The sequence below is a fragment of the Balaenoptera acutorostrata genome, chromosome 16, assembly GCF_949987535.1.
Source record: "Balaenoptera acutorostrata chromosome 16, mBalAcu1.1, whole genome shotgun sequence".
NCBI classification, from domain to species: domain Eukaryota; kingdom Metazoa; phylum Chordata; class Mammalia; order Artiodactyla; family Balaenopteridae; genus Balaenoptera; species Balaenoptera acutorostrata.
In genome coordinates this window covers 82,724,212-82,749,935 of record NC_080079.1, presented here as the reverse complement: position 1 = coordinate 82,749,935, position 25,724 = coordinate 82,724,212, and the positions used below count along the sequence as shown (strand labels likewise).

The 25,724-nt window shown below is 38.1% G+C and overlaps 1 protein-coding gene across 5 annotated transcripts in view; it reads left to right on the top strand.

Annotated features, from left to right (window-relative positions):
• SLC16A9 (solute carrier family 16 member 9) overlaps positions 1 to 25,724 on the top strand; it is a 72,003-nt gene that overhangs the window by 35,841 nt on the left and 10,438 nt on the right. For 4 of the 5 annotated variants that reach the window (XM_007170827.2, XM_057531148.1, XM_007170828.3 and 1 more), the window contains one exon: positions 8,224 to 8,367. The exons of the other annotated variant lie outside the window; for it this stretch is intronic. In XM_007170827.2, the coding sequence (XP_007170889.2) occupies positions 8,224 to 8,367 (144 nt within the window). The remainder of the gene's footprint in view (positions 1 to 8,223; positions 8,368 to 25,724) is intronic. 5 annotated transcript variants of the gene reach the window in all.

The window sequence follows — 25,724 nt, the reverse complement described above, 5'->3', positions numbered from 1 at the left end:
TATTCTTCACATTCAAAGAGAAGGGTGGGACCATTCTTCTGACCACAGAGTTGCTGATACAGCAGGGAGCTCTTTTGTTCTGTAGTTTTGTACTCCAAATAGATTTAACAGTCCCCTCCCTCTCTCTTTTTTTTGTCTTTAATTCCTCCAAACACCTTCAAATCCCTAATGAGTCAGTACATCTATCTCCAAGTTAATATAATGAGTCATTATAGCCAACAGGCTTGCTGCCTGAGTTGTGAGTGTTGGCAGAGCTGGGTTTCAGCATATCTGTACAGTTTTGCCCCCTCTTAACTCCTTGCGTAGGACTGAATTCCTGCCTCCTACAAGGATTCTGTTACATTGGCCCCTTCCCAGTGTGCTAGGCAGGTCTAGGGTTTGGTGAGAATCTTGGCAGGTTTTGCTGACTTGAAGAAGGCAAATGTACATGATACACCAAAGCAACCGATAAGCAAGGTGACCCGTATACTGGAGAGCAAGGATTTGAGTGGGTGTGGTTCTGTAGTGCCTTTCTCTTCCTCAGGAAGATGAACTTAAAATTCCTGGTCTCAGGGACTTCCCTGGCGGTCCAGCGGTTAAGACTCCGCCTTCCAGAGCGGGGCGCGGGTTGCCTCCCTGGTCGGGGAACTAAGGCCCCACAGGCTGCGGGGTGTGGCCAAAAATTAAAAAAAAAAAAAGGGGGGGGGGAGTAAGAAGTGAGAAACCTGCCAGTTTGTTGGGCTCCCCGCCTTGTAAGTAGAGGGATAGGACTCGTGGGCCTAATCAATCTGCTCTCTTAGGAAATCCTTGCAGCACTACAAGCACACAGCCTGGTTACTGCTGTAATTTATTTCTCATTGTACCGTCAGCCTACTTAACGACAGTAGGCCTGGCCATCCTACCACTCTGGGGACTCTCTGAAACTTTTTGGGAGAGAGAAGTGCATGGAAGTTGATTTCCTTCCCAAAGGGAATAATTTCTTTTCCAAAGCTGTCTTATAAAAATTACAAATTGGAGAACCACATTATGGTTCTCTCTCTCCATTTAGAGTGTATTTTCATTTCTTTTGTCAATACCTCACAGCCCAGTTCAAGGCTCAGTTCTTTGGCCCATGGTGATCTCCCTTTTCTGAAATCCCCAAACACATGATCTGAACCTTTCTTTTGGTGCTTATTGCCCATGGCCTTAGGTTTTGCTATGTGTTTGTTTTGCCTTTTGGTCTAGGTCAGAAATTTTGCGTCTTCTTCTCTGTGTCCTTATCTGCCATGATATGAGACTCCAGTGCTCTGTGGTCCAGTACAGTAAGCACCAGCCACATGTGGCTGTTGGGCACTTGAAATGTGGCTAATTCAAGATGAGATGTGCTCTAAGTGTAATAAATACACAGTGAATTTCAAAGACTTAGTACAAAACAAAGGAGTGTAAAATATCTCTTTAATCATGTTGAAATGTTGAAATGATGATGTTTTCAATGTAGTTGGTTGGATAAAATATATTATTGAAATCAATTTTACCTCTTCCTATGTATCTAGTGTAGCTAGTAGAAAGTTTAAAATTCCATGTGTGGCTCTTTATCTTTCTATTTCGCAGCAGTGCTGCTCTAACGGATGCTTGGTGAATAGTGAAGGAATGGTAATGGTCAAATATTTACTCTTTTGTTTGATTAATGCAGACCGAAATTTATGTTACTAGCAAACTTTTCAAGATGTGTATTCTTCCTCCACGTTAATTTTAATAGCCAGCAAAAAATTTAACTCCATTTCTTCCCACATTACCCTGAAGGGCTAAAGGAAACAATTTCATCCCTTAACGTGTACATCATTCTGACTTCCTTAGAACAACTCATCCTTCTCATTTTCTTTCCTTTTTTTTAAATTAATTTTTATTGGGGTATAGTTGATTTTCAGTGTTGTGTTAGTTTCTGCTGTACAGCAAAGTGAATCAGTTATACATATACATATGCATATATCCACTCTTTTTTAGATTCTTTTCCCATATAGGTCATTACAGAGTACTGAGTAGAGTTCCCTGTGCTATTCAGTAGGTTCTTATTAGTTATCTATTTTATATATAGTAGTGTGTATATGTCAATCCCAATCTCCCAATTTATCCCTCCCCACCTTTCCCCTTTGGTAACCATAAATTTGTTTTCTACATCTGTGACTCTATTTCTCTTCTGTAAATAAGGTCATTTGTACCATTTTTTAGATTCCACAAAAAGCAATATCATATGATATTTGTCTTTGTCTGACTTACTTCACTTAGTATGATAATCTCTAGGTCCATCCATGTCACTGCAAATGGCATTATTTTGTTCTTTTTTATGGCTGAGTAATATTCCATTGTATATATGTACCACACCTTCTCATCCTTCTCATTTTCTAATTCACCCTTGATCATAACAAAACGCTTTTCCCGCAAAAGTTTTCATTTTCATTTCCTTCATTTAATTCCCCTCATTGGCTGAGAATGATATTAATCAGTCTGATTTGCAGATGACCATTAACAAATGATTTTATATTTTTGTTTCATTTTGTATTTAAGAGGTTGTAGGACTTGAAAGCCCGACCGCATCCTCCTTTCGTTCCTCATTCATCACTTTGGTTTATAGCAACAATCCCTGACCTTTTTGGCACCAGGGACCGGTTTCGTGGATGACAATTTTTCCATGGGGTGGGAGGATGGTTCAGGCAGTAATGCAAGCAATGGGGAGCGGCAGATGGAGCTCCACTCACTCACCCACGGCTCACCTCCTGCTGTGCGGCCCGGTTCCTAACAGGCCTCAGGACCAGTACTGGTCTGCGGCCCAGGGGTTGGGGACCCTTGGTTTATAGAGTTGCTCCCTAATATATAGGTTCTTACCTTTTTTGAGGGAACGTGTCAGCATTGTGCCAAAGGTGTTGCCAGGCTACTATGCAGGAGAGTGGAATATCTTTTAAGAGCCCTGCATACGTGTTAGCGCCCTACCTGCCACCTGCCATCCTCAGACCAGTCTTCTGTTCTGACTGCTAGCTCTGCTACTTAGCATTTTCAGTTCATCCAACCAATCAAGATTAATCACCCAGACAGAAGGTAGTAATAGTAATAATGGCCCCTAAACCCCAATACACATACAACCATGAGTTCAAGAAAACTTTTTATGAAAGACAAAATGACTATAAAGGCAGTGATATGTAGTGTGTGTCTGTGTGTGTGTGTGTAACTATCTTCTTACTGGCTTCCATTTTACTCTGAAATTGTATCCTTCTCACTGTTTCCTTATTAAAATATTCCTTCTTCCTCTTTAATGGAATGGAAGTGATAATAGATAGTTATTACATTTTAAAATGTCTTTACTTGTTAAAATAGGAAAATTGGCAACCCAGTGATGACGTTCCTCCCTCCCTTTTTTCTAAAATTTTATAGATTCCAAGGAGTGGAGTTACTGATTCATATTACAAGTTAACTAACTTTTGTTCCAAAGGTCCCTTCTGCAAAGTAAAAGACCTGGAGCCTCATAAGAAATCTCCCCTGACAGTATTTCTTTGATTTAATGAATCTCTTGAATTGAAACTAGAAAAGTGCTGAGGAGTAATCTATGGTTTATCATCTTGGAGAACTTGCCTGTTACTAGGAAGAGCTAAACACATAAATGTGTCAGTTTTGTCAATGTGACTTAGTGGTCACTTCCAGTTATACTTTGCCCTAATTGTTATTGATGAAACCTGGGGCTATTGTGGTTTAAATCTGTGTAAATCGAGTCTAGAAATACCCTGGTTCTGAGGATGAGAATAAAATAGTTTGCTCAAAACTTTTAAACACCAAAATGAGCATAAGTGTCATGTTTTCATCCTCCGTAAATTCATAAAATTACTTAGGCTGTAAGATATTAACAAAAGTACATAGGTGTTTTTTTAACTGATATTTCTAGAAAAACATTAAGGTGCCAATGGAAATATGTCTCAATTGGGAAGAATGCTGGGCTGACTTTGGCCTTAGCCCTGTCATTGATTAGCTGTGGATTCTTGGTCAAATCACATGATCCTTCTGAACTACGGTTTCATCATTTTTTAAATGAGGTCTTTGGACCCTTTCCAAGGCCCCATTCAGCTCTAAAATTCTTTGTCTTTAACCTCTGACATCAAGATTTTTTCCTCTAACTAAGCAGCAGGTGGTGGTGTGAAAGTAGAGAATTTTTTTTCTTCTAGTTTTGTTGAGATATAATTGACATACAGCGCTGTATAAGTTTAAGGTGTACAGCATAATGATTTGACTTGCATCCATCATGAATTGATTACCACAGTAAGTTTAGTGAACCTCCATCATTTCATATAGGTACAACATTAAAGCGATAGAAAAAAATATATTTTTTCCTTGTGATGAGAGCTCTCAGGATTTACCATCTTAACAACTTTCATGTATAACACACAACAGTGTTAATTATATTTATCATGTTGTACATTTCATCACTAGTACTTATTTATTTTTTTCAATAAATTATTTATTTATTTATTTTTGGCTGCGTTGGGTCTTCGTTTCTGTGCGAGGGCTTTCTCTAGTCGCGGCAAGTGGGGGCCACTCTTCATCGCGGTGCGCGGGCCTCTCACTATCGCGGCCTCTCTTGTTGCGGAGCACAGGCTCCAGACGCGCAGGCTCAGTAATTGTGGCTTACGGACCCGGTTGCTCCGCGGCATGTGGGATCTTCCCAGACCAGGGCTCGAACCTGTGTCCCCTGCATTGGCAGGCGGATTCTCAACCACTGCACCACCAGGGAAGCCCCCTTATTTATCTTATAACTGGAAATTTATACTTTTTGACCACTGTCATCCAAGTCCCCCTCCCCCATCCCCTACCTCTGGTAACCACAAATTTAATCTCTTTTTCTATGAGCTTTTTTGTTGGCTTGTTTGTTTTTGAAGTATAACTGACTTACAACACTATATTAGTTCCAGTACACAACAGAGTGATTTGATATTTCTACACATCTTAAAATGATCACCACAATGAGTGTAATTACAGTATGTTACCATACTAAGATATTACATAATTACTGACTGTATTCCCCACACAGTACATTTCATACCTGTGACTCATTTATTTTGTAACTGGAAGTTCTAACCTCTTAATTCCCCCCATCTATTTCTCTCTCCCCCTATGCCCCTCCCCTCCGGCAACCACCTGTTTGTTCTCTGACTCTGTGTATCTATGACTCTGTTTCTGTTTAAATATGTTTTTTCATTTGTTTTGTTTTTTAGATTACACATATAAGTGAAATCATACAGTATTTGTCTTTCTCTGTCTGACTTATTTCACTTAGTATAATATTCTCTGGGTCCATCCATGCTATCACAAATGACAAGATTTCATTCTTTTTTTATAGCTGAGTAATATTCCATTGTATATATATATACCACATCCATTCATCTATTGATGGGCACTTAAGTTGGTTTCATATCCTGGCTATTGTATATAATGCTGCAGTGAACACAGGGATGCATATATCTTTTCGAATTAGTGTTTTTGTTTTCTTTGGATAAATACCCAGGAGTGGAATTGCTGGATCGTATGGTAGTTCTAATTTTAAGTTTTTGAGGAACCTCCATATTGTTTTCCATTGTGGCTGTACCAGTTTACCTTCCCACCAACAGTGCATGAGGGCTCCCTTTTATCCACATCCTTATCAACACTTGTTATTTGTTATCTTTTTGATAAAGGCCAGGCAGGTGTGAGGTGAGAAGTTTTTTAAAACCAGTTTTCAATTTACTGTTTTCATCTGTCAAAGAATTTCTGCTCATTTCTTCCTTAGGCTTAATTTTATTCAAAGAGTCATGTATTAGGCAAACATGGTTTAAGAATTCATCACAAAATTGATGAAAATATTATACATTTGATAAAATAGTGGTTTTGGTTGTACATGCTGTGAAAGTTATTACCCTTCACCCCACCCCCATCTTCCCAAACTTTGAGTTTCCTTGTAGAGTTAACATGCATTAAGGAGCATAAATTTGAAGTCCTGCTTTGAGGATGAAACTTGAAACTTTTCAAGTATGCCAGTAACAATATCTATTTCAATTCCATGTGCCTGTTAAATTTGTAAACACTGACTGTCAATGTCAGTACAGTTTGGTAAACAGCATAGAAGGGTCATGACTTTATGATGTCAACATCCATTTATGAAATTTGACTCTTCAAATCATTTCTATTTTTGAAGTATCTAAGTGTTTCTCGTTGGGTATACACATAGCTCAACTGTCAAATAAGTTTGGTCTTTCAAATGGATTTTCCTCCTAAAACACTGGAGTAGAATATTCTCCTCTGTCATGTAAATATATCAGTCTGCTCTTCCATACTGGCTCACACAAGAGGGCTTGAAATGACAGGGGCCAGTTTATGACCAGGGAGGAATGTGGGATGGCTCTAGGCATTGAAAGCTGGTGGTATCTCAGTGTTCATAACCTGGTCTTAAATACGTGCTTAAGAGACTCTCTGTTATTCTAAGAATGGGCTTGGGATCATCAGATCCTGGCTCCACCACTTACTAACAGTGAGACTGTGGATGGGTGACACTATCCCTCCATTTGAGGTTTCCTAAAATGTTTTAAGATATGTACAGAAAAGTGTGCATATCATGAGCGTATAGCTCAGTGAATTGTTTTTACAAACCAGACATACCCATGTAATGAGCACATTCACATCCAGAAACAGAACGTTAGCAGTACCTAGAAGTTGGGCTGTGTTCCCTTCTGGTTATAGCTTCCTACCCCCTACCAAAGATCCACTATCCTGACTTCTGACTATAGATTAATTTTGTCTGTTTTTGTACTTCTTATGATTGGAATTCCACAATGTGTACTTTTTCTTGTTGTGTCTTTCACTCCACATACATTTGTGAGATACACGCGCATTACTGTGTGTAGCTGTAGATCATTCATTCTCATGGCCGTATGATAGTCCATTGTATGAATACACCAGAATCTACTTATACCTTCTACTACTGAAGAACATCTGGATCTGTGGGTGATGGCTACTATGACTAGTTCTGCTATGACCATTTATGTCCATGACTTTTTGGTGTAGGTGTACATAGAAGTAGAACTTCTGAGTTATACAGCGCTGTGTTCCGCTTTAGGAGATCACGCTAGCAGTTTATGGGAGTTGTGATCGCTTCACATCCTTGCTAACACTTATTGTTGTCTGTCTTTTGCCATTCTGGTGAGCATGCTTTTTAAAAATCGGGAATAATGATTTGTACCTTGAAGGGTTGTTGTGAACTCAATTAAGATGTTTCTCTTTGCTTTTAAATGTTGGGCTCTTTCTTCTAACCATGACCATGGACAGCCCTTCTGAGCTTCAGTTTCCTTCCATGTAAATAAGACTGCTGGGCTGAGTAACCCTTCATGTCCTTTTATTTCTAATATGCTAAGCTCCGTAGTTGTAGATACTGTCAAGGTACAGTGCTAGTGAGAGAGAATTTCACTATCACTTAAATCCCAGTACGTGAGCAGTTGCCCACTTCCGCATAGAACTGGTCCAGGTAATGGTCCCTTTTACCTGTCAGTCAACAGTGCACTTCCTCCCCCAAATTCCAGGTTACATGTAGTGTGTAGGACAGTGATACTGACAAAGTCATGCCTGGGTGGGTAGGGTAGAGGCATTTGCCCCACCTGCCAAAATCTTCTCTAGGAAGGGAGTAACTGCCCTCACTTCATCCCTTTATAAGGATGCTGTTGATAGCATTGAGTCAATCATTAAGTTTATTTTTATCATCAGTTATATGACTGGCCTTGTGCTGGATAGGAGCTCTGGGTAGGAAAGATGCATGGCAATTACAGGAGACCAAAATCCTCAGAAGAGTGTGGCGGTTAAGGTGATGGACTCAACAGCCAGATGCCCTGGGTTTTTACTTCTTAATTGTTACTCTGAGGGTGGCTGCGGCTTATTACTCTCATTGAAAATTTAATGAAGTCTGACTCCAGAGCCCCGATTTCTTAGCTACGTGACCTTCCTCTTCTGAAACTTTAATCTCCTTATCAGAACAATGAGGATAACAAAAGCACCTACCTCCCAGGAATGCAGTGAGGTTATGATGAAGGGAGATTGTTTATGTGAAGTAGCAGGGTGTCCAACCCATAGTGAACACACGGCAGCTTAATTATTGCTGTTGTTGTTTTACGATGGAAAGAATCATTTTAAATTTCGGACGGATGATAGGATGTGGAGAGGAGGTTACTATTAAATAAGTGAAGGTTTCATTTATGATTTTAGGTCCTGTGTGCAGCCTGTGTGTCTCATCTTTTGGAGCAAGAGCCGTGACAATCTTCAGTGGCTTCATGGTGGCAGGAGGCCTCATGTTGAGCAGTTTTGCCCCCAATATCTACTTTCTGTTTTTTTCCTATGGCATTGTTGTAGGTAAGAAACTTGGTCCCCGTGACGCTTTTCTGAGCTTTGAGAGTTAAATGTTTGACCCCTGTGACGTTTCTTATTCAGTTAATGTAAGGAGTGAAAATGCTCAGGAATAATTCACTTTCAGCAACCGCTTCACCAAAAATGGTTGCTTTAGTAAAACGTCCACCCAGTGAATCAAAATACTTCAAAGGATAAATGTGTTTTAACAATGCCCATTTTGTTTTCTTGCAAGGCATGGGGAGGTTTTTTTTTAATTTCAGCACTTGTCTCTCTAGCACAAAAAAGGAAAAGAGGGAGAGAAGCATGGAACTTAGATGTCACTGACACCTGCCACTTCTCACTGATGTAGGAAGTGGTCCCTTTCCTATTGGGTGTTTAAGCAGGGCTCTGTTGAACTGTTTTTGTTCTAAACATCCTTGCAGTTCCACAGCACCTGTCACCAGGGCCCCAATCACAAGGTGATAGCAGAAGTAAAAAGCAGATTTTAAAGCACATAATAATAATGATTATTTTGGTTAAAGGTAAGGCATGAGTGAAGAAAACTGAGTGGTGGGGATGATTAATGATGATCTTGGTTACCGCAGAGGAAAGGGTACAGGGCTCAGGGCCTGAGGGCACTGGCAGTTGTGGGGGGAGTGCTTTTGTGATGTATTGTACTCATTGTATTCAATGTCAAGCATCACCAGACTTAGGATCCCTAGGAGCTGTTGGTGAGGAATTTTTAAAAGACTCCGACTTTCAAAGTTTCTTCTTAACGTCTGAAAGAACTGAATTTTTGTTTCTTTTGAATAATAAAAATTTATTTTGTAAATCAAATAATCACTTTCAAACGTATCCTCTATGTAAGTCCAAATGTTTAGGAATTAGAATTTTTTAATAATACACCAATGTTATCATATACAATTGGAGGGAATGACAGTTGAAATACAGTGTAGGCAGAAGTTGTTCTAGTTTTTCATATTCAATTTGAACAAACAGAAAAGTATATTAGTCACATAGAGAGAATGAAATATTTTATTTTAGATCATAAAAATATTATGCCCACTCTATCATACAGTAAAATGTAATTGAATATTTGCTTAAGTAATGAAAGGGTTAAGAAATGATTTGGGTTATAATCAGAGGAACATAAGTTATAAATCTGTAGAAAGATTGATATTTTCCAAATGAAATTCCGAAAAAAGGCTAAACAGTTTCAAACATTTTATATAAAGAATGAATTATTCCTGATCAACATGTTTTTGCTTTAGTGTCAGAAAAGTCACAACACATTTGATAAACGTATGTTAAGAGCCAGTTTGCTAGACATGAGTTCCGTAGTACCATCTATATGACAGTTGTTCAGAAATGATGGCAAAATTCTTAGAACACAGCATATTAGGGTGGAGGAAGAGGTGCCTGCCAATGCTGACACAGCTAATTAACAGGAGGAGAAGCTGCAAAGGAAAAGACTGGAACAGAGAAGAACTCATTGCTACATGTGGCAGCGAAGGGAAAAGCACAGCTGAGCCGGACACAACCCAGGCCCGACACAGATGCTGCGGCTCAGGATTTTGGTGTTTAAATACTTCAGAGACAAATTCCAGAAAAAGGGTTGGTTTGAGTCAAGCCTGAAAGAATTTAATTGTTTTGACTACCAATATTTCTCTTTTTCACATGGGAATATTTCCCCAATAATAAATAATAGAAATTATAGCTGCTAATATTCCAGTAGGTGGTGTGTGCTAGGCTCTGCTTTATATGATCTCATCCAGTCTTCGTGTGAGCCCATTTTACAGAGAGGGAAAGTGAAGCTCAAGCAAAGTGAAATTACTAACTAAAGCCACATAGGTAGGAGATTTGGGTTGAATCCATTCAGTCTGACACCAGATCCTGACCTCTTTTACATATTTGTAATTATTTGTAGTGCTTTTAGAACTCTTAAAGTTTATTTTAAATTTAACTACATACCCAAATTCTACTCAGATCATAATCTAAATAAGCAGGTCACTTGTTAGTTCTTTGAGAACAGGTTATACGTTTGATATTTTTTTTTTTATTTTTTTTATTTTTTAAATTTATTTATTTATGGCTGTGTTGGGTCTTCATTTCTGTGCAAGGGCTTTCTCTAGTTGTGGCAAGCGGGGGCCACTCTTCATCGCGGTGCGCGGGCCTCTCACTGTCGCGGCCTCTCTTGTTGCGGAGCACAGGCTCCAGACGCGCAGGCTCAGTAGTTGTGGCTCACGGGCCCAGTTGCTCCATGGCATGTGGGATCTTCCCAGACCAGGGCTCGAACCCGTGTCTCCTGCATTGGCAGGCAGATTCTCAACCACTGCGCCACCAGGGAAGCCCCCATGTTTGATATTTTATATGACTTATTCCCTGTAGTGCTTAATACAGTTTAAACCTATACATGCAAATATGTTGATCTCTGGTGTAGAATTTGAAGGTATTCATTGAATAGTCATCTTGCATTCTTGTCTAAAATCATGAAAATAAAAATGTAGAGGGGCTTCCCTGGTGGCGCAGTGGTTGAGAATCTGCCTGCTAATGCAGGGGACACGGGTTCGAGCCCTGGTCTGGGAGGATCCCACATGCTGCAGAGCAGCTGGTACCGTGAGCCACAACTACTGAGCCTGCGCGTCTGGAGCCTGTGCTCCGCAACGAGAGAGGCCGCGATAGTGAGAGGCCCGCGCACCGCGATGAAGAGTGGCCCCCGCTTGCCGCAACTAGAGAAAGCCCTAGCACAGAAACGAAGACCCAACATAGCAATCAATCAATCAATCAATAAATCTTTAAAAAAAAAAAAAAAGTAATGCTTTTACAAGTTTAAAAACAAAATGTAGATACCTGTGTTTGTGTATGAGCATCGGATTATTCCTTTTAGGACAAACCCCCTTTTACATAGAAAGTTGAATCATTATGCCATTGGCATGATTTGGGCATTTCCCCAAAACTTTGGACTAAGCATTTAAAACTTCATGGGGTTTTACTCCCTCACATGGTTTCAAGGTTAAGGTATAGCCTTTGTGAGTACATATCCAAAGTTGTCACTGACTTAAAAATTGACCCAAAGTGAGTGATACCATAGTATTTGTATTCCCCATAGATAAAAATGAATTTTTAAAAAGAAAAAAATTAATGTACATTGTTTAAGATTTTATGTACATTTGATTGTGTTGGAAGCATATCTGAGGGTATATAGAAAGAAAAAGACAAACTTAGGTAACTCCCATAACTAAATTTCAGAATTTCTTTAGCAATGGAGAGAGCTTTACTAACCTGTGAAACTGATTTTGATTTGGCTTATGGTGTTGGAACCTTTCAGTAGCTAACCCTGTCCCTTCTCCCCATGAACCCGTGATCTTCTGTTAATGAGATAGGATTTGATATTGGCCTTGACTTACTCTTCTGGCTGCTGCTGGCGGTGGTGGGCTTACAGGGCTTCCACTTGGCTTTCCCCACTATGGTAGCTTTTACTTCACTGGCCAAAAACAATGTAGATAGAAGGTTATACCAACTACTATGTACATGTGCTCCAGTTAAATATCAGGAACTGGGGAAATGACTAGGTTGGGCCCATGGACTCAGTGGACCCACTGTGAGCCAGAGCTGGGCCGTGATCCCGTACATTACCTGGCCCTCATGTGACCCCCTCTGAGGGGAGGCCATGTAAGTGCCTCAGGCCCCTAGTTAACGGTGCCGGTTCATTTCCTGTGTCCTACAGTGCTCAAAAGGCATCCCACTGTCCCTTGTGTATGATACCTAAATAAGTGATCGTAGTTCTCTTTGGGGCAAGATTTATTGTCTATATATTTGCCATAGTGTTTTTTGCAACGTCCTTCCTTCTGGAATCCTGGCCTTTCCTTCACTTAATGGAATCTGGGTCAGAAAACAGGCTCACGTCTGAAGATTGTATATGACTCTGATTTGGCAACAGGTTCTGAATCCCTGTGACTAGGAGGAGATTGTCAGCTCATGGAGGGAGCCCTGGGCTTCGGGTCAGGAGACATAGGTCCTGTGAGCTTGAGCAAGCCCCTCGGTCTCCAAGAATGACTGTCTCCTCATCTGTGAAGGCAGACTAAGAAACCTGCCTCACGTAGGTCTTGTAAGGACTAAGTGAAGTCGAGCAAAATAAAAGTAAGATAAATGAAAGAGTTGAGTTGGATTTCAATAGTAAACAATCAATTTAATTTTTTTTTTTTTTTTATAATTTTTTTTTTTTTTTAAATTTTATAGCTACTTTATTTATTTATTTATTTATTTTTGGCTGTGTTGGGTCTTCGGTTCGTGCGAGGGCTTTCTCTAGTTGCGGCAAGTGGGGGCCACTCTTCATCGCGGTGTGGGGACTGCTCTTCATCGCGGTGCGCGGGCCTTTCACTATTGCGGCCCCTCCCGTTGCGGGGCACAGGCTCCAGACGCGCAGGCTCAGTAGTTGTGGCTCACGGGCCCAGCTGCTCCGTGGCATGTGGGATCTTCCCAGACCAGGGCTCGAACCCGTGTCCCCTGCATTAGCAGGCAGATTCTCAACCACTGCGCCACCAGGGAAGCCCCCTAATTTTAATTTCAATAATAATTTTACAGGTTCCAGTAATTTTAAATAATTTCTAAAAATTTTAAAGTTTTAATTTCAATACTTAAAAAGTCACACACTGTAGTAATTATTGGGCCCCTGTGAGCTACTTCTTGCTAGGAGGTTATTAACACTTATTATCATGGTTGACTTCTTTGTGGTTTTATTTTGTCAGTAGGCTCAGAATATAAGGCTCATGGAATATTTGTAGGGTAAATAAATGGGAATTTAATGAACAATGACACTTCCATTCTGTCGCCATTGGAAGGAGAGTATCCAGTTGAAAAGGAAGTGACAGGAAATTATTACACCGTCTAAACTCCTCCCTTCTGTATTATGAATTCCTTAGAAAAAACAAGAAAGATTCAGTCTAATGATAACATATATTGAGCACCCATTCTGTGCAGTATTCTAAGCATTTTCCTCTGTTCTGGAATGAACTAGATGGTCTCTTAAGATAACATGGCACAGGCAGGAGAAAGCTCTAACAGTCCAATTCTGGGGTTGGGCCATGGGGGTTAATCTTATCTTACTCACTTCCCAGCCGTGGACTGTAGACATGTCACTTACATACTGTTTTCTCATTTTTTAAACTGAACATAATAATCGTAACTACCTTCTAGGGTTTTGCGGATGGATGAGTTAAAGCAATAAATGTTCACTAGCATCACCATCATTATCAGTTTTGTGACCTTGGAAAATTATCCAACCTCTCTGAGCTTCCGTTTGTATTGCTTATGAAATGAGACTAACGTGACTTCACAGAGATATTGTGACTATTCATGAGATAATGTATGTAGAGAGGCACACGGGTGTGTAATGAATATTTGTTCCCTTCCCCTTAAATTCCTTTCTGACCTCTTAGTTCAAGACCACAGCAGCAGCTTTTTGTAACTGAGGAAGCTCTATTGAATCAGAAATATTTGTATAACAGATTAAATAATATAGAGAAAGAAAATTAAAGTTATATGGTATGTTTATAATATAAAAACATCAAAAAGAATACTGAAGTGTATTAGTTGGCATAATTCTGTTTTACCAGTTTTTAAAAAATACTGTCTTGAGAATATGATGTTATCTTGTTTGGGTTTTGTAGCTAGAATAAAATGGCAGCTTGCTGGTTTTCAAGTGACTGTATGTCATACTGCCAAACCTGGTAATTCAGGCTCCTGTGTTCTCAATAACTTTACTAAAATCAGGAAAAAGAATATGTGGTGGGACACTGTGAGGAGTGGGAAGAGGGGCCGCGGGAAATATGCCCTTAATGACTTGCTCAAGCTTCTTCCCAATTAGTTCCCTTTGCTTTTCTGAAAAGCACAACTCAAAATCAATTTCTTGCTTTCTCTTTTCTTCAGATTGTATTGTTCCTTAGCTACCTGATTACTGTTTTCTTAATAATCTCTTCTTGATTTTGGAAACATTCAATTTTCTCTTCCTTCCTTTTCTTGGTAATATCTGCATAGTCCATTGAGCTTGAGGAGGGCATCACCCACTTTCATAGACAATCTGATTGTCCTTCTCTAGTGATGGCAAATGAGATAAAGGTTGTTTTCTGGATATTCACTTTAGCAGTTAGTTTTATAAGCCCTTATTTTTGGTTTGTTTTTAAGAGTTGTGCCATTAAAGATCGCCTTTTATCTCTCATGGGTGTTAGTTATAAAAAGGAACTATGATTTTCTAATTAGTCTGAGGCTAGAGCTATATAATGCCATAATACTCAGGTGGAAAAGTAAAAAAATATTTCGGCATAATGACTATTTTTTGGTACTTCATTATATTCCAAGCACAGATACTGAAATCTTTTACATTTTTTATGTCTCTTAATCTTTACAACTATCTTATGAGATTGTTTTAAAGATAAGGAAACTGAAAGTCACACAGCCAATAAGTGATAGAGTTGGCATTTGAATCCACGCCTGCCTGGTCCCAAGCCTGTGCTATTGACCAGCCAGTGTCATGTTCAGGGTAGTCACGCTAAGCATATAAAGTTTGTGCTTTAATCAAACCAGTGTCAAAGCTATATGCTTTTGTAAAGCCATGTCAATCAAAAAGCTAGCCAGTTGCTTAAACTTTTTCTTTTTTAATTAATTTTATTTATTTTTGGCTGCATTGGGTCTTCGTTGCTGAACATGGGCTTTCTCTAGTTGTGGCGAGCTGGGGCTACTCTTCGTTGTAGTGCGTGGGCTTCTCATTGCGGTGGCTTCTCTTGCTGCGGAGCATGGGCTTAGTTGCTCCACGGCATGTGGGATCTTCCTGGACCAGGGATCGAACCCGTGTCCCCTGCATTGGCAGGTGGATTCTTAACCACTGCGCCACCAGGGAAGTCCCTGCTTAAACTTTTAAACTTTTTCCATGCAGATGTTTTAGGCTAGAAACATAAACAGTAATTGCATTTGGATGCTCTAAACTTATCTTTTTCAGCATCCAAAGTTCCATTCTCACAATTTTATTTCGAGAAGTAGATACTTCTGGAATATTATAGGCAACTGCCTACCTTAACCTTTGGTCAAGATGATAAATCCTACTGGCTCAGCTATTCTAAGAGGTGATCAAATATTTGTTGCAGAACATAGAGAAGGAAAATTCTCCCAGATGACCAAGAGGCAGGTCCAAGAGGCACACACAGTGACCAGCTCTTCTGGTTTGCCCAGGACGAAGGGGTTTTCAGGATATGAGACTTCCAGTGGCCAAACCAAGAAAGTCCTAGGTGCTATACCTAACCCCTATTTTACACATAGAGTCTGGATTCTGTAAGTTTACCCTTATCACTTTTTAAGATTGCCATATTAGAATGCACTATTACTAAAATATTCCCTTTTCATAGAGATAATACTGCAGGGAGAAATTTTCATATATAAAAGTAGGGGCTTGATAGATGTCTGTTTAGTTATATACACAAAAATATGTATATAATGAAAGAATATTTAAAAACAATTCATAGACAATTTTCAAAATATGTACACAATTTCCAATGTTTACCGCTTGTCTGTTTTGTGTGATTTTATTCATATGCTGTTTCCTTAGAGATGCTTGCTTTATATTTCTGAATTAGATGCATTTTATCATATTAGAGTGTTTTACTTCAGTTATATTTTCTTCTTATATCTCTCTTATCAGTTTAATTGATCTGGGTGTTTTTTAGTTACAGACAGAGATTAAGAAAAATGAGGAAATGAGGCTGTTTAGTGTGATTTGCCCAAACCATCATCCTGTAATACATACAAGTTGTAAATTAGTTGTATCCTTTTTTTTTCAAGCCATATAATTCTAATTCTATATTCTAATGATGCCATCCTGTTACATGAATTATTGTGAAAGTAAAAAAATCTTAAATATTTTTATAGCTAAGATTTATTTTCTGGCCTAAGTAAAAAAAAATCAGCATCATTTTTTTTTTTTTAAGATTTTTAGAAATTTCATGTAATGTCTGAAACATTTATATTAACATATTTCCATACATATTTCCATACAAATACAAATATAAGATTTTTAGAAATTTCATGTAATGTCTGAAACATTTATATTAACATATTTCCATACATATTTCCATACAAATACAAATATAAGATTTTTAGAAATTTCATGTAATGTCTGAAACATTTATATTAACATATTTCCATACATATTTCCATACAAATACAAATATAAGATTTTTAGAAATTTCATGTAATGTCTGAAACATTTATATTAACATATTTCCATACATATTTCCATACAAATACAAATATAAGATTTTTAGAAATTTCATGTAATGTCTGAAACATTTATATTAACATATTTCCATACATATTTCCATACAAATACAAATATAAGATTTTTAGAAATTTCATATAATGTCTGAAACATTTATATTAATATATTTCCATACAAATAACCCAATGAAAGTTTAGTATTAGTTGTTTTGTTTGTTTTTTTATACTGCAGGTTCTTATTAGGCATCAGTTTTATACACATCAGTGTATACATGTCAATCCCAATCGCCCAATTCAGCACACCACCATCCCCACCTCATCGCAGTTTTCCCCCCTTGGTGTCCATATGTCCATTCTCTACATCTGTGTCTCAACTTCTGCCCTGCAAACTGGCTCATCTGTACCATTTTTCTAGGTTCCACATACATGCATTAATATACGATATTTGTTTTTCTCTTTCTGACTTACTTCACTCTGTATGACAGTCTCTAGATCCATCCACTTCTCAACAAATGACTCAATTTCGTTCCTTTTTATGGCTGAGTAATATTCCATCGTATATATGTACCACAACTTCTTTATCCATTCGTCTGTTGATGGGCATTTAGGTTGCTTCCATGACCTGGCTATTGTAAATAGTGCTGCAATGAACATTCGGGTGCATGTGTCTTTTTGAATTACGGTTTTCTCTGGGTATATGCCCAGTAGTGGGATTGCTGGGTCATATGGTAATTCTATTTTTAGTTTTTTAAGGAACCTCCATATTGTTCTCCATAGTGGCTGTATCAATTTACATTCCCACCAACAGTGCAAGAGGGTTCCCTTTTCTCCACACCCTCTCCAGCATTTGTTGTTTGTAGATTTTCTGATGATGCCCATTCTAACAGGAGTGAGGTGATACCTCATTGTAGTTTTGATTTGCATTTCTCTAATAATTAGTGATGTTGAGCATCTTTTCATGTGCTTCGTGGCCATCTGTATGTCTTCTTTGGAGAAATTTCTATTTAGGTCTTCTGCCCATTTTTGGATTGGGGTGTTTGTTTCTTTGATATTGAGCTGAATGAGCTGTTTATATATTTTGGAGATTAATCCTTTGTCCGTTGATTCATTTGCAAATATTTTCTCCCATTCTGAGGGTTGTCTTTTCGTCTTGTTTATGGTTTCCTTTGCTGTGCAAAAGCTTTGAAGTTTCATTAGGTCCCACTTGTTTATTTTTGTTTTTATTTCCATTACTCTAGGAGTTGGATCGAAAAAGATCTTGCTGTGATTTATGTCAAAGAGTGTTCTTCCTATGTTTTCCTCTAAGAGTTTTATAGTGGCCAGTCTTATATTTAGGTCTCTAATCCATTTTGAGTTTATTTTTGTGTATGGTGTTAGGGAGTATTCTAATTTCATTCTTTTACATGTGGCTGTCCAGTTTTCCCAGCACCACTTATTGAAGAGACTGTCTTTTCTCCATTGTATATCTTTGCCTCCTTTGTCATAGATTAGTTGACCATAGGTGCGTGGGTTAATCTCTGGGCTTTCTATCTTGTTCCATTGATCTATGTTTCTGTTTTTGTGCCAGTACCATATTGTCTTGATTACTGTAGCTTTGTAGTATAGTCTGAAGTCAGGGAGTCTGATTCCTCCAGCTCCATTTTTTTGCCTCAAGACTGCTTTGGCTATTCGGGGTCTTTTGTGTCTCCATACAAATTTTAAGATGATTTGTTCTAGCTCCGTAAAAAATGCCATTGGTAATTTGATAGGGATTGCATTGAATCTGTAGATTGCTTTGGGTAGTATAGTCATTTTCACAATGTTGATTCTTCCAATCCAAGAACATGGTATATCTCTCCATCTGTTGGTATCATCTTTAATTTCTTTCATCAGTGTCTTATAGTTTTCTGCATACAGGTCTTTTGTCTCCCTAGGTAGGTTTATTCCTAGGTATTTTATTCTTTTTGTTGCAATGGTAAATGGGAGTGTTTCCATAATTTCTCTTTCAGATTTTTCATCATTAGTGTATAGGAATGCAAGAGATTTCTGTGCATTAATTTTGTAACCTGCAACTTTACCATATTCATTAATTAGCTCTAGCAGTTTTCTGGTGGCAGTTTTAGGATTCTCTATGTATAGTATCATGTCATCCGCAAACAGTGACAGTTTTACTTCTTCTTTTCCAATTTGTATTCCTTTTATTTCTTTTTCTTCTCTGATTGCCGTGGCTAGGACTTCCAGAACTATGTTGAATAATAGTGGTGAGAGTGGACATCCTTGTCTCGTTCCTGCTCTTAGAGGAAATGCTTTCAGTTTTTCACCATTGAGAATGATGTTTGCTGTGGGTTTGTCATATATGGCCTTTATTATGTTGAGGTAGGTTCCCTCTATGCCCACTTTCTGGAGAGTTTTTATCAGAAATGGGTGTTGAATTTTGTCAAAAGCTTTTTCTGCATCTATTGAGATGATCATATGGTTTTTATTCTTCAATTTGTTAATATGGTGTATCACATTGATTGATTTGCGTATATTGAAGAATCCTTGCATCCCTGGGATAAATCCCACTTGATCGTGGTGTATGATCCTTTTAATGTGTTGTTGGATTCTGTTTGCTAGTATTTTGTTGAAGATTTTTGCATCTATATTCATCAGTGATATTGGTCTGTAATTTTCTTTTTTTGTAGTGTCTTTGTCTGGTTTTGGTATCAGGGTGATGGTGGCCTCATAGAATGAGTTTGGGAGTGTTCCTTCCTCTGCAATTTTTTGGAAGAGTTTGAGAAGGATGGGTGTTAGCTCTTCTCTAAATGTTTGATAGAATTCACCTGTGAAGCCATCTGGTCCTGGACTTTTGTTTGTTGGAAGATTTTTAATCACAGTTTCAATTTCATTACTTGTGATTGGTCTGTTGATATTTTCTGTTTCTTCCTGATTCAGTCTTGGAAGGTTATACCTTTCTAAGAATTTGTCCATTTCTTCCAGGTTGTCCATTTTATTGGCATAAAGTTGCTTGTAGTAGTCTCTTAGGATGTTTTGTATTTCTGCAGTGTCTGTTGTAACTTCTCCTTTTTCATTTCTGATTTTATTGATTTGAGTCCTCTCCCTCTTTTTCTTGATGAGTCTGGCTAATGGCTTATCAATTTTGTTTATCTTCTCAAAGAACCAACTTTTAGTTTTATTGATCTTTGCTATTGTTTTCTTTGTTTCTATTTCATTTATTTCTGCTCTGATCTTTATGATTTCTTTCCTTCTGCTAACTTTGGGTTTTGTTTGTTCTTCTTTCTCTAGTTTCTTTAGGTGTAAGGTTAGATTGTTTACTTGAGATTTTTCTTGTTTCTTTAGGTAGGCTTGTATAGCTATAAACTTCCCTCTTAGAACCGCTTTTGCTGCATCCCATAGGTTTTGGGTCGTCGTGTTTTCATTGTCATTTGTCTCTAGGTATTTTTTTATTTCCTGTTTGATTTCTTCAGTGATCTCTTGGTTATTTAGTAACGTATTGTTTAGCCTCCATGTGTTTGTCTTTTTTACGTTTTTTTCCCTGTAATTCATTTCTAACCTCATAGCGTTGTGGTCAGAAAAGATGCTTGATATGATTTCAATTTTCTTAAATTTACTGAGGCTTGATTTGTGACCCAAGATGTGATCTATCCTGGAGAATGTTCCGTGTGCACTTGAGAAGAACGTGTAATCTGCCGTTTTTGGATGGAATGTTCTATATATATCAATTAAATCTATCTGGTCTATTGTGTCATTTAAAGCTTCTGTTTCCTTATTTATTTTCATTTTGGATGATCTGTCCATTGGTGTAAGTGAGGTGTTAAAGTCCCCCACTATTATTGTGTTACTGTCGATTTCCTCTTTTATAGCTGTTAGCAGTTGCCTTATGTATTGAGGTGCTCCTATGTTGGGTGCATATATATTTATAATTGTTATATCTTCTTCTTGGATTGATCCCTGGATCATTATGTAGTGTCCTTCCTTGTCTCTTGTAACATTCTTTATTTTAAAGTCTATTTTATCTGATATGAGTATAGCTACTCCAGCTTTCTTTTGATTTCCATTTGCATGGAATATCTTTTTCCATCCCCTCACTTTCAGTCTGTATGTGTCCCTAGGTCTGAAGTGGGTCTCTTGTAGACAGCATATATATGGGTCTTGTTTTTGTATCCATTCAGCCAGTCTATGTCTTTTGGTTGGGGCATTTAATCCATTCACGTTTAAGGTAATTATCGATATGAATGTTCCTATGACCATTTTCTTAATTGTTTTGGGTTTGTTTTTGTAGGTCCTTTTCTTCTCTTGTGTTTCCCACTTAGAGAAGTTCCTTTAGCATTTGTTGTAGAGCTGGTTTGGTGGTGCTGAATTCTCTTAGCTTTTGCTTGTCTGTAAAGCTTTTGATTTCTCCATCAAATCTAAATGAGATCCTTGCTGGGTAGAGTAATCTTGGTTGTAGGTTCTTCCCTTTCATCACTTTAAGTATATCATGCCACTCCCTTCTGGCTTGCAGAGTTTCTGCTGAGAAATCAGCTGTTAACCTTATGGGAGTTCCCTTGTATGTTATTTGTCGTTTTTCCCTTGCTGCTTTCAGTAATTTTTCTTTGTCTTTAATTTTTGCCACTTTGATTACTATGTGTCTCGGCGTGTTTCTCCTTGGGTTTATTCTGTATGGGACTCTCTGCGCTTCCTGGACTTGGGTGGCTATTTCCTTTCCCATGTTAGGGAAGTTTTCGACTATAATCTCTTCAAATATTTTCTCTGGTCCTTTCTCTCTCTCTTCTCCTTCTGGGACCCCTATAATGCGAATGTTGTTGCGTTTAATGTTGTCCCAGAGGTCTCTTAGGCTGTCTTCATTTCTTTTTATTCTTTTTTCTTTAGTCTGTTCCGCAGCAGTGAATTCCACCATTCTGTCTTCCAGGTCACTTATCCGTTCTTCTGCCTCAGTTATTCTGCTATTGATTCCTTCTAGTGTAGTTTTCATTTCAGTTATTGTATTGGTCATCTCTGTTTGTTTGTTCTTTAATTCTTCTAGGTCTTTGTTAATCATTTCTTGCATCTTCTCAATCTTTGCCTCCATTCTTATTCCGAGGTCCTGGATCATCTTCACTATCATTATTCTGAATTCTTTTTCTGGAAGGTTGCCTATCTCCACTTCATTTAGTTGTTTTTCTGGGGTTTTTTCTTGTTCCTTCATCTGGTACATAGCCCTCTGCCTTTTCATCTTCTCTGTCTTTCTGTAACTGTGGTTTTTCAGCATCATTTAATTGTAAAGCAGATGTAAAGATATTTTTTTTAAATATATATTCACTCACATACAAGCATACATACATACTGTGTGTGTGTGTTTGTTATATGAATAGAGAAAATGAGACACAGAGAGGAAGAGAAACATGCAAGAGAGAGTGACAGCCAGAGTAAGAATAGATAGAAATGGTTGAAATTAGCCAATGTGACTTAACATTGGGAAATTCAAATGAGGTTTATGGGAAAATGTAGTAGAATAACTTTAACACTCTGTGCCAGGCTCAGACCTGGAACCAGGATACTCAGATGAATAAGACACAACCTGCCCTCAGGTAGCTCGTTGTCTAGTTGGGGGAGGAGACTTGTACATATGTAACTTGTAACACAGTAAAATAAGTGCAATTATAAAATGAAAGCAGCATTCAGTGCGGGTATAGTATGTATGTGTGGGAGAGGGGCTGCAGAAGAAGACTTCATGCAGGAATTGGTGCTTGAGCTGAGCCTTGAAGGGTGGGTGGGATGTGATCAGGTGGGCACGGGTTGGAAAAGGAGTGAGGGTGTTGGGAGAAGGACATTCCAGGAGCTCAAATGCTCAGAGGCATGAGATACAGTGGATAATAGGGGTCTTTTCAGAGATATTTGTTTAAGGAATGCACATGTCACGAGGGGACTTGCAAATATGTCAAAGCTTGGTTTGCAACAGAGACCCGATGATGGAGGGTTTATTTGGACTTTATTGCAGGAGAGTAATGTGATGAGAGCTGTATAACAGTGGGTTAGACAGTAGATTGGTGGGAAAAGTACTGGAGGCTGAGATGGTGATTAGGAGGCCATTGTTCAGAACAGAAAAGATCTGGAGGAGGTGAACTGAGGCAGTGGTAGTTCACACGGTGGGAGGTTGATAATTGAGGCAGTGGGAGTGATAAAGAGCGTGATGTCTGGTTCGATGGGAGGAGATCAGGGAAAAGAGGCCTCTGAGGTTGTGGTCTCACCCAGAGTATGTGGAATGAAACATAAGGTATGGAAAGGAAATGCTAGAACAGGTAAATATGTTTAGTTTCACCTATGTAAGTAAAGGAAAACAATTATATTTTGCTAATGATTATGCTTTGAATCGTTAGTAGTTTAGATATTTCATTTTAAAAATGATTATGCTTATACTGGAGGTCGATTCTCAAAATCTTTTCATTGGTAGGAGTCTGATCAAAAATGATTGGAGGGGCTTCCCTGGTGGCGCAGTGGTTAAGAATCCGCCTGCCTATGCAGGGGACACAGGTTTGAGCCCTGGTCAGGAAGATCCCACATGCCACGGAGCAACTAAGCCCGTGCACCACAACTACTGAGCCCACGAGCCACAACTACTGAAGACTGCGCGCCTAGAGCCCATGCTCCACAACAAGAGAAGCCACCGCAATGAGAAGCCTGTGCACCGCAACGAAGAGTAGCCCCCGCTTGCCGCAACTAGAGAAAAGCCCGCGCACAGCAACAAAGACCCAATGCAGCCAAAAATAAATAAATAAAATAAATTTAAAAAAAAAAATGATTGGAGACCAGGGAAGTCCCTGGCGGTCCAGGGGTTAGGACTCAGTGCTTTCATGGCCGTGGCCCGGGTTCAATCCCTGGTCAGGGCACTAAGATCCCACAGCCACGTGCTGCGGCCAAATTAATTAGTTAATTTTTAAAAATGATTGGAGACCAAAGAAGGCTTTAAGGAAGTGGTTTCCAAACTTTATATTCTTGGAACCCTTTGCACTCTTTTATTTAGGACCCCAAGGAACTTTTAATTATGTGGACTTTACTTATTTATATTTATTCTGTTAAAATTTACTGTATTCAAAGGTGAGAAATTTAAAAATATTTGTTTAGTAATTCATTTAAAGATAATAATAACAAACCCAGTACACGTTAGCATAAATAACATACTTATTATGAAAAACAATTCTATTTTCCAAAAGAAAAAGTTTAGTGAGAAGGACGGCCTTGTTTTACATTTTCGCAAATCTCCTTAACGCCTGGCTTCGTGGAAGACATCTGGATTCTCACGTCTTCTCTGTACTCAGTCTGTTGTAATGTGCTTTTTTGGTTGAAGTTTATGAAGGCAATCTGGTCTCACACAAAGGAAAAGGGAGGGGTTTTCAATAGTCTTTTCAGGTAACTGTAGAAACTCTTCTTTGATACTATCCCAAAACTTGATGTATGATAGTTTTCCAAGGGTTAATTGCAATATGGAACCTGAAACTACATCAATATACTTTTCATGCTCTGTAATATTAAATCAATTTTTTTATTCTGTACTTTGAATAGGTCAGCATTCAAGTCTGATTTTGTAACATCATGAATTGGTTATGTGAAAAATATTGGTTCTCTGAGTTATGCAAGAACTTTAAAATGTCGACACATTTTATTAAACAACAGCTAAAAAATCACTTTTGTTAGTATCACCAATAGGCTTATCAGAAAATCTTTATGTGTTGGGAAGCTGTCAAATCACAGTGTTGGATAAAAGTTTCCAAAAATTCTAATTTTTGCTGGAAAGCTCAAATTTTATCATTGGTAACAGTTATTGTCAGTTATTTTCCTTGTTTGTTTTCAAGAAAATGTCTGCCAAATACTCAAGTCTGAGTAACCATAGTTTGTGTCTGTCAGACATTCTTTCAAATACATACAGGGTTACATGGAAAAAGTGGCTACTTTAGCTGGCTACTAAAACAATTGCATAAGTGCTTTTTCTTGGCAACAATTGTAATTCAGATGAAGCATTTTTTAAAAATTTGTTTGCTTTTACTGTGAGTGAGTGGTGATGAAACATATAAGGTATGAAGTTGGATACCAATATCTTGATTTGTACTAAGGCTCTTGAAGTTTTTCTTACCATGTCTTTTGCACCAATAGCATAAATGTGAACACAGTGAAAAAAGCAGGAAACATGTCAGTATCATTATGAAAATAGTTTTGACTTCATGGACTCCATTGAAAGACCTTGAGGACCATCTTTTTAATAACTGGTGGCTTAAGGTCATCCTAATACAGATGTGGGAAAGCATCATGTCACCTTCTGCTTTTTGAAAACTTTAGAGAAAAAGCATTTCAAATTTCTGCTACTTTAAAAAAAATGAGACGATCTTATCTGAAACCCATGGCCTTGAAATAGTTTTTTAAAATTTCTTTCTTTTCAGTCTAAGGTAAAATGTTTAAAAGTTACTGTTTTAACTTTTCTAGCATTGGCATTTAGTAATCAGAAATGCCTTTTTTTTTTTCTTGTCTCTAATGCCTACCATTTGGCAGAGCCCTGACAACCAAATCACACAAAAGTAAATTCATTCCCTCTCCAAAGGCGTTCTGAAATATAGTTTTAGTTAAGGGTGACATTTTTTGGCTTCACAAAATTGATCATTCAGGAACAGGTCTTATTTCATCGAAGTATATTATATGTAATAATGATAAATGTATAAATCAATCCAACTCATGTTTTAATGAGATAGTATCTCTTCCCTTAAATCATACAAAAGTGTGCTATATTTTAAAAGGTTTATTTAAAGTATAATTATTTTCATCTATCTCATTTCTTTAAGAATACTTTTTAATGCAATCACAGATGATCATCTGCGTCCTGAGTTAAATGCTAATTTCCTAAAATGTTTATGCATTGTATTTGTTAAACCCATGTATTCTTTCTAATGATAGTCCAGGTCGCAATTTGAAAATAATGAAAATGACCTTAATAACTCACCTAATGAGTCATAGTTAAAATTAGTTTTTAGATGACGGCTTTTGTGTTGTATATAGGGTGATCCCCAAGAACAGACGATGTTGCAGAAGAAAGGCAAATGTTATGAGTTAGAAGCCAGAGGAAATTTTTATGAAAAACAAAACTGGGGTTATTAGATACTTAATAGGGA